Source organism: Mastigoproctus giganteus, unplaced genomic scaffold (assembly GCF_048544385.1).
Source record: "Mastigoproctus giganteus isolate SK-2022 unplaced genomic scaffold, ASM4854438v1 scaffold_16, whole genome shotgun sequence".
Taxonomy (NCBI): Eukaryota; Metazoa; Arthropoda; class Arachnida; order Uropygi; family Thelyphonidae; genus Mastigoproctus; species Mastigoproctus giganteus.
In genome coordinates, this window is record NW_028328293.1 from 3052789 (window position 1) to 3066516 (window position 13728).

Genomic DNA, 13728 nt, shown 5'->3' on the forward strand with positions numbered 1-13728 from the left:
CAACGGATGTGAAAAAATTTTATATAAATATAAAATATTAAAAAGAAAAAATGTGCAGAATTAAATTGAAAACCTGGGTATACATAAAACATACAGTAAAACCTCATTAATTTGATGATTCAAAGAACCAAGACATGTCTGTTTTGATTTAAACCAGTTCTAAGTATCTGTACAAGATAAGAACATGTGTATTAAAAACATATTTTTATTCTGATACACTAAAACTCTGTACCAAATTTCACAATTCTCACAATTTAAAATGTGAAGAACCTTTTAGTTTTACTGCGGTTAAATGTTTGTGAATAGACAATTATGTAGTTGAAGACATTGTGGTACATGATCATGTGGTAGTAGACACTGAGTAAATGATTAACACATTCATTTAGTCAATATCAGAAAGACAACAATTGCACTACGCCAAAATTCAATCAATCAATTTCTCAACTGTATATAGCTGTTATACATTTTTGCTGCCATTACTAATCATATGGCTTGATGTATACAAGCGATATGTTAAAATAAGGGCTATGTTGTTTATTTTGTATAATTGTAAACATGCTAAAAAGAGAGTATTACACTGCAAGATTATTTGCAGTGTAATTTGTTTGTTATCCATGCAAAAAAGGTGACTTATTTTCAGTACAGACACTTATTCAGTGGCAACTTAGGGCAGATTAGTACATAATATTGTCATACATTTGTGTCAGCTGGTGATCAGTTTGATGTCACTTCAGAACAGCTGGAAAAATGTATGCTTGATTGGAGTGAAATTCTAGCCTGGTTGCGTGAAATTAAGTGCTTTTGCATGTGTGATTACATGTGTAAAAATCACTATTTATGGAAAACATTACCACAGCAACCTCTCAAAAGAAAGGATTACACATAACTCTATAATAAAATAAAGCAAGGGGAAAATTCCTGAAGCAGATTTGCAATTAATCTCTTCTGTGGTATGTATCTCTTCTTCTCAGGGGCCCAGAACAAATCTGGAGACTGCACTCATGCAACACACAACACTGTGAGATCCTCCACACCAGAATGTGCTGGTCTGACAAGATATAGCTATTGTTTGTGACTCCATTGTCAAAGAAATAGGAAATATATTTTTTTAACACAGACCATTTCTGTCTCTTCAATTTCAGTCATTTCGTAAATCAAACTGGTCACCAGTCTGTAGAAATGCTCTTTGACCAGCTTACAAAGCCTTAATTTGTAAGAGCTGTATATATATGCTAAGTTACCAAGTTCAGTGAGTAAGGAGCACTGCTAAAAGAGAGGAATGTCATCTTTTTACATGAATTAAACAGCAAATAATATCCCAAAATATAATCTCTCTCTCTCTCTCTCTCTCTCAGAGAAGTACAATAGTATTTTTTTCTCTGAAGCACACTGATTATTTTCTCCCACATAGTGAGCAGTGGCTTAATTTCATTATGTCTATCCTACAATGCTCAAATCAAAAGTTCAAACTGATTAACACTTTTGTTCCAGTTAGATTGCACATACCCTGAAGCAATTAAGTAACCTTCTTGATCAGTCAAGAACTTAAACAGCATAAAAAACAAATTTTCAATATATCGTTAAATATCAACATATATTGTTTGTGATATACTGTGAGTATCAATGTGGTTTTTGATTATCATACTATTTACATATTAATTTTATTTTTATTTTTTTCCCATTCCTACTTCCAATCAGTGCTAGTTGGCATCTTCAGCATGGAAGGATTAGATACTTGTGGTTTAATCCTACCCATGAGCTCTCTAAAGGGATTGAAAAGGTGAGATTCTTTCATTGAAAGTATGAAAAATAGAAGCATGAAAACATCAAGCAGGATCTAATATTTCAATGCATCCATTTTTCATATTTACAGTGATACTTTATAGCCAGTCAAAAAATATCTTGATTATCCAATTAGAAACCTCAGGAGCAGAATGGATCTAATTCTCCATACTGAAGATGTCAATTTGTACTGGTTGAAAGTATTGTTACAAAAAAATAAAATCAATATATGAATCATATGACAATCGAAAACCATATATCAAACTAACAATATACTGTCAATATTTAACATGTAATGAAATATCAAAAATTTATTTGCTATATTGTTTTAGTTCTTGAATGACTGAGTTCACTTAATTGTTTCAGGGTATTCATACTCTAATTGGTACACTAACTGGTAAGAGAGTGTAAATCGTAAGTTCTCTGTTTACACACGTAGGGCAGCCCTTCAAACTAATGGAACAGAGTTATCTGCAACAAGATCAAACTTGGCAATAATTTCCTAATTAATTTCTAAGTCCCAAACTCAATGATGTCCATTTCCATTTGAAATCTTCCATGTCCCACTTACTTCTTCTGGCAGAATCACAATTACTGGGTAATCTATGATTCATCTGACTTAAAATCCCTTTATCCCATTCTATCAAATTCATCTGTTGTTTCTACACTCTTCCAACTCTACAAATCATTTTGAACCTTTTAACTTACTTTCTATGAAACACTACTTCCTACAAGCTACCTTTCTAAAACTTAAGTAATCTTCCTTGGTGATTCTGATGTAACTCTAGCTTCAATTTTCATAGTTCAATGGACAGAGTAGGTACAAACGTTGAGGGTTTTGCTATTACTTTACATGACTTGTTCATTTAACTACTATAACATTAAACAATCATAAACACAGAACATATCTTTTCTCACAAACAACCCTCAAAAGTACACAGTTAATGTTACTGGTCCTCTAGGTACCTCAGATCAAAACTTGATAATGGTCTTTTGTCCAACAGAATTTCTCCATGACCATTCTCAGTCACATGTCATTACAAGAATGTAAAATTTTCTCAGACATGTAAGTGAAATTATTCTTGTAGAGATAAACTCCTTTATTTCTCCTCTATCCTAAACTCTTCTCCTTTAATCTAAACCTTGATTTTCCAATAAACATACTATAGCTGTTCAAGATAAGATCACAGCTTATCACAACTAGCTTGATCCAAATCTTATGCTGCAGCTCAAAATCTCCGTCTAAACTAAAGATTGATGATTACTCAATCAAATTTGATACTGAACAAGTTAAGGCGAGGAAGTTAGCTCCTTATCCAAAAGGTTGTCAAGACATCTGGTCTCTGGCCAAAGCTATTGAATGCAACTTCCGTCCAACCATACTTCTAGCTCTGATATCCTGATTATTTCACTGCATCCTCATCTAAAGATAAAACTGACTTATTAGCATCCTATTTCTCCTCTATCTCTTTCTTTCATATCTCTATCTCTATCACTTTAGTGAATCATCTCCACCCATACCAAACAAATTCCGCTCAATGCCTACTGCGGTTTTCCAACAGAAGGATATCAGAAGACTCCTGAACATCTTCTTTTTTGGATATCAGAAGACTCCTGAACATCTCGGAGACTTTTTTGCCTGATGGCAAAAAAGTCTCCGAGTTCTGATGGCATTTCTCCATTTGTTAGAGAAATTCTTAGAGTCTTTATGTCCTATGTCACCTTGTTACTCTTTTATTGTACTTGTGTTTTTCCTTCTGCATGGAAACTTGCTCATATAAATGACATTTCTTAAAAAGGTTGGCATATCCCTCCCTTGCAATTATCACCCTATTGCACTTACTTCAACTACTCCTAAAGCAATGGAGAAATTCCTCAACTGCCATCTCTTCAACTTTCTCAAAACCATCCATCTGATCAATGATTGCCAATATGGATTCTATCAGTGCCAACCCACTGGTAATATTTTGGTAGATATTACTCATCTTTGGATTCAATGGAAAGGTCTGGTAAAACTTGACCAGTTGCACTTAACAGTTCCAAGGATTTTGATCATGTTTGGCAAAAAAAAAGCCTACTAAGCAAGCTTCCATGTAATGGTGTGCCCTCTGCATTTTTGCAAATGGGTAGCTAGTTTTCTCTATGACTGCTTGCTATGGGTGATGGTAGATAGCTTTCTGTCTTCTAATTTCACAACTAATTCTGGATATTAATAACCTTTCTCCAATGAGTGGAGATCTACACCCCACCTTCTAGTTTGAGTAAACTTGCTTTGCACAAATGACTTCAACTTCTTAACTACCAACCAGAAATTTCTTAAATCCTAAATGATGTCCAAGTAATCTCCCAGTGGGGGCCAAGAAAACTTAGTTCACTTCAATCCTAAAAACTCAACCCTATTTTACTTCTCTTGTGCTCAAGCTTTGAATAAAACAGATTTCTAGGCAGGACCATATCTTTATATCTTTAACCCTGGCTTCTAACTTTCTTGGCATAAGCAGATGTTACAAATATGGCTTTCTATACATCAAAGAAACTTGATTATCTTTTTCACTCTCACAGTTACTTTTCTTCTAAACAACTACTGACTCTGCTCAAATCTCAACTCTGTCCTACCATGGAATATTCTTTCCACGTTTGGGAGTAGCACTTCTCTCTTACCAAACCTTTCTTAAGCTCTTAGACTCTCTATCCAAAAGAGAGAAATGGAGTTAAAAAAATCCCATCTCAAACTTACTCCACTTTCTAACATACAAACATATTCAGTTTCTGCTATATGCCTTTTCCATAATATATTCATGAACATTGTTCTTATGATTGGTTATCTGCATTCTCTTCCAAACCAGGCTAAACATGTAACTGGTCAACATCCATTTTCCCTGTTTGGCACCAAACCCACTGACTTTACTTTTCATTTATCCTTCTACTTCTGTTCTTTGGAACAACATTCCTTTAGAAGAATCTCACAAAAATTGCAATCTAAAGAAATTCAGGTATAACATTAACAAGCATCTTCCTGATCTTCAACATACACACAGCTAATAATGTACTACAGGTTCCAATATCTTTGTGGATGCAGTAAAAATGAGTCATTAAATTATTTATAAAAGTGTCTAAGGATTAGAATGATACTAAAACCAATGGGGGAAAAAAAAAAAGGAGATAAATACAAATTATACAAAAACGTAATTTGGGTAAAAAAATTAACAATAAAAAAAAAATCATATATGTGGGATAAACTAAGGCTTTTCCTTCATGACAATATCTAAATCAGTAACCACTGATTTAGATATAACCATTATTTTTATCTCACAAGGATTAAGATATAAAGAAACTTCTGTATATGCATGTCTTACTGATATATTCACATGCAAACACTTGCCAAAACTTTATTTTAATACTAACCTCTGCAAATTCTAATTTAGAAATATATTCAAGAGCTTGGCTGTAATCTTTTTGATCTTCAAGTTGAATTTTTAGATACCAATCATGCTGACCATGATTTTCTGCTAACCTTAAAGCCAGATTACAATAACCTGCTTGGCGGCAAACTTTGATTGCTGTCTCAACATCAAAATCTACTTCTCGATCCTTTGTCTACATATAAAAAAAAAATAATAATAATAAGACCTACAGATGTTCCAGAGAGCTGAAAATAACAAATGAAGCCAAAAGTTTCAAATAAACCAATTCCACTTCTTACCATAATGAATTCATCCAGTTTTTTAATATCCTTCAATTTAGTGTAACAGTTCAACAATAAAGTAGTATGGTCCTCTGTGGCTAAACCTTTCTTATGTAAAGCTTGCAAGTAAGCTGTTAAATTGTGGATTCTTTGTGCATCCAAAAACTGCAAAAGGATTCATATCACAACATATTATTTTTAAGTAAAATAAAATAAAATAAAACAAAATTAAATAAAACAAAATAAAGCATAGTATGAAATGCTTGCTAGAGTTATGCCTGTTATGACAATATTTTGCATGAAATGAAATTGAAACTGCAGTGGATCATGCCAGTTTCACTGAAATAAATATATATAATAATAATAATAACAGCAACAACAAAAACTAATGACAAATGAGGAAATTTTTTTTTTCTCAATATTCATGAATCATCAGTATTCAACATTACTTCATGACTGAATAAAACACTCTACATCATCTCAACACGCAACTCTTTTGTGAGTAGTTTCTAAACAGTAGGTGTGCCACCTGGAGTGAATTTAATTTTTTTAAAGAAATCTGCTAGTCTTTTAAAATTTGAAAAACTATATATATACATAACTATTTTTTATAATTAACATTTTAAAAAATTTAATAAGTATCTCTTTTAAAGATACTTTTATTAACATTAAAGCAAGATTACTGTCAAAAATAAAAAAAGATAAAAATTCATAAAAGTAAATAAAAAAACTTGTGTTTTTTTTTCTCTTCCTGAAGTTAAAATATCCTGTGCATTTACACATGTATTACTTGATTCAGTTTTCATCAACTTCTGGATCTGAATTCCAGAGAATTTCTTCAATTGCAGTTTGTGAAAGACACCCTGTAAAAAGTTGTGTTTGCTTATACCCATTTTCAAAAGTATCATAAATATAAAATGGCAACTATTAGTTGTAAATATGATACTACAGTAGTATTAGTAATTGCAAATGATGCAATAAAGCCTACTTATACAATGTCAGCCAAAAGGAGAAAAAAAAGAATAAAGGGGAAAAAAAAACCACTACCCATATCAGCAGCCTATTCCTTTCAACAGTTCTGTCTAGTTCTTCCTTGAATTTATTCAAACTACCCACTTCCACAACACCAGATAAAAGTTTGTTCCAACAATTAACCACCCACTGATGAATGGCAAATTTCCACACATCTATCCTGCAATCATCCTTCCTCAATTTGAATTTATACCCTTCATGCATGTGTTGTCCTAAGCATGTGTTGTCTTATGTAGAATGGGTGCAAAAAGAATACCATCCACACTCCTTTGTAGACAACGACCCACCCAATGGAGCATTCAATGGACCGCGCCTAGGAAAACGTGCACCAAGCAAGTGGAAAATGACCTGAAGAGCCAACATCTCGACCTTAATCAGGCCAGGACTGACGCCATGGATCGTAAAGCATGGAAGTACATCACAGAGCAAGTCCGAAACCCTGTGGCACCTACAGCAGCATACTGGTTGCATGGCCAACTGCCTCCTCCAGCTGCCAGCTAAGGACCAAAGAAGAAGAAGAAGAAGCTTATATCTACAAGAGGCTTTTCTGTCACTTGATAATTTATATGCATCCCATGCAATTTTCTTCTCTGCCACGAGTCTCATTAGATCAATTGCCATCCATTTAGGCCTAAACCTTGAACAGCATTTTTTAGTTGGTATAAAAAGACTAGTAGCTTCCCATTTAGAATTCGCTGTTGTTAACATCATCAGTTGATCCCACTGTATAGAATTTAAAAACTGTCTGAGACCACTGTAGTCATCTTTACGAGAGCAAAAACCCTTCCCTTTATCCCTGATGGTAGTTACATCTTTAAGTAAATCTCACATCAGTACACTGTGATCATTGCCACCTATTGATTCCTTTATCTTCAAATTCTAATGCACAAATAATCACTGCAGATAATCAGATCAAGAATATTACTCTCTCTGGTTGCCTCTTGAACATGCTGCTGTAGAAAACAATCATCCAATAAATCCACAAAAGCCTTGCAAGTGTGCGAGTGACCAACCCACAAATTTGAGTCAATATCTGGGAAGTTAAAATCCCCACATTATAAGACATTCTGATTTACTGACCCACCCTATTTCTCTGTTAAATTGTTTGTTGTACTCTTCAGAGTCATTAGGCCCATAACACACACTTCTCATTTTTGCTTTCCCAGTGCTTAGGTCACACCAAATACTATCCATCTATGTCAACTGGATGCACTTCCTTAGATTTTGTGTTTCTTAACTAACAGCATAACCCCTCTTCCCTTTATATCTTGTCTATTCTTTCTGCACACATTGTATTCCCCATATTCCAATTCTGCGTTGCTTATATCTGTGCAATACCATGTTTCTGATATCCCAACAATATCCACCTTTGATGTCTTGACCAGCACTTCAAATTCATCAAATTTATTTACTATACTCCTAGCATTGGTATACATGCACCTGTTATTACTTTGTTACCCTAACACACCTGTTCTTACTCTTAGTTACCCTAACACAGCCCATGTATTTACTTGTTCCATGATGACTCCCACCAGTCCTCGAAATTCCCAGCACCTCGCTTTCCAGGCTGCTGCTCATTCTAAGAACAGTGCAAGAATCACTTTCACCTGTGGCTGCAGCTACTGTTAATCTTTTAGCATGAGAACCCCCCCCCCCCGAGCTAGCAGTTTTCCGACCCACCTAATACTGTTTCAATAGCATCAGCAAATATTCTTGTACCCTTTCTATTTAAATGTATACCATCCCTGTAGAAGCAGTCTCTCCTGTTAACAAGCACAGACCATGCTGAAAAAAATTCTACTTCCATGAGCCTTGCACAATCTCTCCAGGACCAAATTGATTGACAAGGCTCTCATCATATACTCCCGCCTATCGTGTCTGGGCAGAATTGCAGACACTTTCAAATTTAATCCTAACTCGTGACTTTTTTTTCAACATTGACCTATACTTGTTAAAGTAAGTCAGCAGATCTAAACTTTATGTCTAAAATTAATAGTTGATTAGATATGCTTCCATCATCCAAGGAATTGAAAGCTACATCAGAGCCATTTCGTGCTTGTATAAGGCTAAATGAAGTGGTTAATAACATACTGAGAAAGTGTACGAGTGCATGTGTAGGCACATCTTTGGAAGAGACTCTACCAACAGCACAACCAAACTGAATATAGCATCATCTGATTTGTCTAAATACAGTATGATAGACAAATCAGATGATGCTGATGCAAGTATCACAGACACGTCCTAATAAAATGGCAATTGCCTTTAAATTTGGGGTGCCACATAGCTCCCACTCATATTTCTGATAGTGTACGCCTAAAAGGATTCATTGTGTAATAACACAGCCTTAAGGCTAACCTTAGAAGCATCTATAAATAGTCTCCATTCTTCAGGAACATGACTCATGTTTATTGCTGCCATTAGGCCATCAACATCCTTACAAACAGTGAGTTTACCTTCTGTTAAATAGAATTTATCATAATCGTTATTTCGAGTACAGAATATTTTCAATTTTACAGAATGATCTGGAATATTCCACTGTTGTAGTCCCAAGGCCAAAAGCTCTGCCTTATTCTTCGGCAGTTCAAGATCCCTGATGAGGCCATTAAGCTCACTTTCTATGATCTTATGTGGTTCAGAAGTCATCCGGATTATTCACACAATTACTGGTCATATTAATCTTACTTAACACAAATACTGCACAAAAAGTAGGATTCTCTCAGAGAACACCCGTTAATTGAGAACAATTCGCCCTGTACCTAGCCATATTCGAGGATTACTGCAACAGAGTTGAAGATTTAATTTTATACTGAAATTGAAATTTTATTGAAAGTAAATCGAAATCATGACTCAAACCAGAGCAGCAAAGCAAAAGGCTCAAGCTAATGGGAATGCTGTGGCTCAGGGGAGAACTGAGGGGGGGGGGCAGTTGCCCTCTGAATCACAGCCTTTTAAGATGCACTATTTGCTTGATGTTTGCGGAGCAGTCAGGTATGGGACATGATACTGCCATGTGGGATGTCTTTGTATGTGCGCGATGCAAGGAGTGTAAGGAAATCAGGCGACAACTCAGCGTTGTTATGGGCCTATATGAGAGCTTGAAGGACAGGGTGGATGCCCTCGAAGGATTACAAGTGAGGGGCCCATCAAGCTCTCAGCTGCCCACACCAATGCCAGAGCTTGCACTTGGTCATCGCGCAACACAGCGGCAACCCCCAAGGCAGAAAGCGCTGGTCCCAAAGGAACTAGTAGTTGTTGGTGACTCTATTGTCAGGGAAACGGGAAACATGCTTTGTAAAAAGGATAGGTGTAACAGGACCAGGGTATGTCTGCCAGGGGCAAAGGTTGATGACGTTGCAGAGCGGATATCATCTTTTAAGGGCACAAAAGGTGATATAGTTGTACATGTTGGCACTAATGATATTAAGAGTAGGAGACCGGCGGAATTACTTAACAAGTACAGGTCACTGATGAAAAAAAGCCGTGAATTAGGGTTGAATTTGAAAGTGTCTGAAATTCTGCCCAGACACGATAGGAGGGAGTATATGATGAGAGCCCTGTCGATCAATTCGGCCCTGGAAAGATTGTGCAGGGCTCAAGGGGTAGAATTTTTTTCAGCCTGGTCTGTACTTGTTAACAGGAGAGACTGCTTCTACAGGGATGGGATACACTTAAATAGAAAGGGTGCAAGAATGTTTGCTGATGCTATCGAGGCAGTGTTAGGTGGGTCGGAAAACTGCTAGATTGGGGGGATACAAGGACTAATAGATTAACAGTAGCCACTGGCAGAGGAGAAAGTGATTCTTGCACTGATTCTATTGGAATGAGCAGCAGCCTGGAAAATAAGATGCAGGATATTACAGAGACTGCTGGGAATCATGGGGGTACAAGTAAACACATGGGTTGTGTTAGGGTGGCTAAGAGGAAGAGCAGGTGCATGTATACTTGCGTATACACCAATGCTAGGAGTTTAGTAAATAAATTTGATGAATTTGAGTTATTGCTCAAAACATCAAAGGCAGATATTGTTGGGATTTCAGAGACGTGGTGTCACACAGATATAAGGAATGCAGAACTGGAATTTGGGGAGTACAATGTCTACAGAAAGGATAGACAGGATAGGAAGGGAGGAGGGGTTATGCTATTAGTTAAGAAACACATAAAATCCAAGGAAGTGAAGCCAGTCGACATCACTGGACAGTGCAGTGTCGAGTCAGTTTGGTGTGACATAAGCATTGGGAGATCAAAATTGAGAGTAGGAGTGTGCTATAGGCCTAATGACTCTGATGAGTATAATAAGAAACTGTACAGAGAAATAGAGTGGGCCAGTAAATCAGAGAGTCTTACAATGGGGGAGCTTACAATGGGGGATTTTAATTTCCTAGATATTGATTGGAATTTGGGTGCTGGTCACTCACTCACTAGCTAGGCTTTTGGGGATTTATTGGATGATTGTTTTCTCCATCAGCATGTTCGGGAGGCTACTAGAGGGAGTAATACTCTTGATTTGATTATCAGTAGTGATTCTTCATGCATTAAGAATCTGCAGATAAATGAACCACTAGGTGGCAGTGATCACAGTGTTCTGAAGTGGGAGTTACTCAAAGAGGTAACTACCATTAGGGGTAAAGGGAAGGGGTATTGCTTTCGTAAAGGCGACTACGATGGACTGAGACAGTATTTAACTTCTATACAGTGGGATCAACTGATGATGTTACCAACAGCAAATTCAAAATGGGAAGCATTCAAAGAACTTATCTTGCAAGCTACTAGGCTTTACATACCAACTAAGAAATATTGTTCAATGTTTAGGCCTAAATGGATGTCAGATGAACTAATGAGGCATATGGCAGAGAAGAAAAATGCATGGGATACATACAAATTAACACGTGACACAGAAGCCTATGATAGATACAAGTTGATCTGTAACCAAGTTACAAAGGAGGTTAGGCAGGCGAAGGCAGATTACGAGAGATCCTTGGCAAGGGATGCAAAGAAAAACAGCAAAGAGTTCTTTACTTATGTAAACTCTAGAAGGAAGGGGATGAATCAGATTGGTCCACTTGATATCGATGGGTCAACTGTTGATGACCCTGCTCAGGTAGCTAACAAACTAAATGAATATTTTGCATTGACATTCACACATGAGGAGTTATTCAGCGAGGGGAATGCCAGAGGTGTATTCAACTCTAGCAGTAAGCTAGAGAATCTTGTAATAACTGAGAGTAAAGTGGAGGAGAAATTGTTGAAGATAAACACAAGAAAGGCACCTGGGGTGGATGTGATCTATCCAGTTATATTAAAGGAGGCAGCAAAGGAAGTAAGCAAACCCTTAGCCGTAATTATGAGAGCTTCCTTGGACTCAGGGGAGGTACCCATGGACTGGAGATGTGCAAATGTGACCCCAATTCACAAGGGAGGATCAAAGGCTAACACAAGTAATTATAGACCTGTGAGTTTAACTTCTGTTCCCGGAAAATTAATGGAGGCACTGGTTAAAGAAGCACTGCAGGATGATCTAGACAAGACTTCAGTTATAGCTCGGACACAGCATGGTTTTGTTAAGGGGAAGTCTTGCCTGACCAATTTGATTGGATACTATGATGCAGTCACAAAAGAACTGGATGCAGGGAATAACTTTGATATTATATACTTGGATCTTAGAAAGGCTTTTGATACTGTTGCACATGGAAGACTGCTGCACAAATTGGAGCAGTGTGGCATTGGAGGCAAATTGCTGCTATGGATAAAGGGGTGGTTGAGGGGGAGAAGACAGAGAGTGGTAATCAATGGACACTGCTCATCGTGGACTAATGTTATTAGTGGAGTCCCTCAGGGTTCAGTATTGGGTCCTTTATTGTTCTCTGTATTTATAAATGAAATTGATGATGATGGTATCTCAAGCTTAATGTCCAAGTTTGCAGACGATACGAAGGTTGGCAGGGTTGTCAAGGACACTACTGACACTATGCTGCTGCAACTTGATCTGGAAAGGTTGAGCAGATGGGCTGAGAGGTGGCAAATGAAGTTTAACATTGACAAATGTAAAGTACTACATATGGGAAACAGCAACCCCAGAGCAACGTATCAACTCTGTGGTACTACACTGACAGTGGTAGAGAATGAAAGGGACCTGGGGGTGGTTGTGCAGGCAGATATGAAGTTCTCTGAGCAGGGCAGACGGGCTGCAAGAGTAGCTCATGGTGTATTGTCAATGATATATAGGAACTTTTCTAGCAGGGATAAGGAGGTGATTATTCCCTTGTATAAGGCAATGGTCAGGCCACAACTAGAGTACTGTATACAGGCCTGGAGGCCTCATTTCAAGAAGGATGTAGAGCTGCTGGAACGAGTACAGAGAAGAGCAACAAGATTAGTGAATGGAACAAAGGGGTGCTCTTACGAAGAAAGGCTTAAGTTTTGCGAATTACAGTGTCTGGAGACTAGGCACCAGCGAGGTGATCTGATAGAGGTGTACAAAGCCTTGAATGGTTTGAGCATGCTCAATGCTGATGGGATTCTTCCTCTTGCTCAGAATAATCACCTGAGAGGGCATAAGTTCAAATTGAGGAAAGACAGATGTAGGATAGACGTGCGGAAATTTGCCTTTAGCCAGCGGGTGGTTGGTTGGTGGAACAGACTTCCATCCCTTGTCGTGGAAGTTGATAGCCTAAATAAGTTTAAGGCTCAGCTGGACAGGTATTTTGAACGAACAGAGGGGTGAAGTGGAAGTGGTAATTTTTTATTTATTTATTTTACTTTATTTTATTTTTTGGCTGATGCTGCATAAGCTTGCTTTCTTGCATCAAATGCCTCTATTAATGCTAATGCTCAAGATGCATTTGTGGCGACAATAACTTATCACGTGATGCAGAGCAAGGCGATGGTTGCCGATCATGTGATAAGTGTGTGATGGTACTGATACTACGGTGTTCTCATGCATTTTGCCAAGAGCTGTAGTAGATAATGTAGAGTAAGTCATTAATATGAGACCCCAACTCTAATTCGAAAACAAGAGCCAATCGACAAATCTGATTGTGATTTCCATGTTCAGCAGCATGAAATTAATCAAGATTAGGTATTTTTGTTTTCGCAACATTTTATGTGTTGACCAGTGTAAAGTCACACTTATCTTTCTAAAACAGAAATTATTATTATTTTTTTTTTAACATGTAGTTTTTCTTCTATTTACATGTCATTATCTTTACATATAAATTAAACTATTTTTAGAC

General features: G+C 37.0%; 1 protein-coding gene across 2 annotated transcripts in view; it reads right to left on the reverse strand.

Moving 5' to 3' along the window:
* The window catches only part of LOC150074894 (vacuolar protein sorting-associated protein 11 homolog), a 612407-nt gene that overhangs the window by 343387 nt on the left and 255292 nt on the right, over positions 1-13728 (reverse strand). For both annotated transcript variants that reach the window (XM_090389417.1, XM_090389418.1), the window contains exons 15-16: positions 5486-5632; positions 5188-5379 (exon numbers count right to left, since the gene is read on the reverse strand). In XM_090389417.1, the coding sequence (XP_090245543.1) occupies positions 5188-5379; positions 5486-5632 (339 nt within the window). The remainder of the gene's footprint in view (positions 1-5187; positions 5380-5485; positions 5633-13728) is intronic.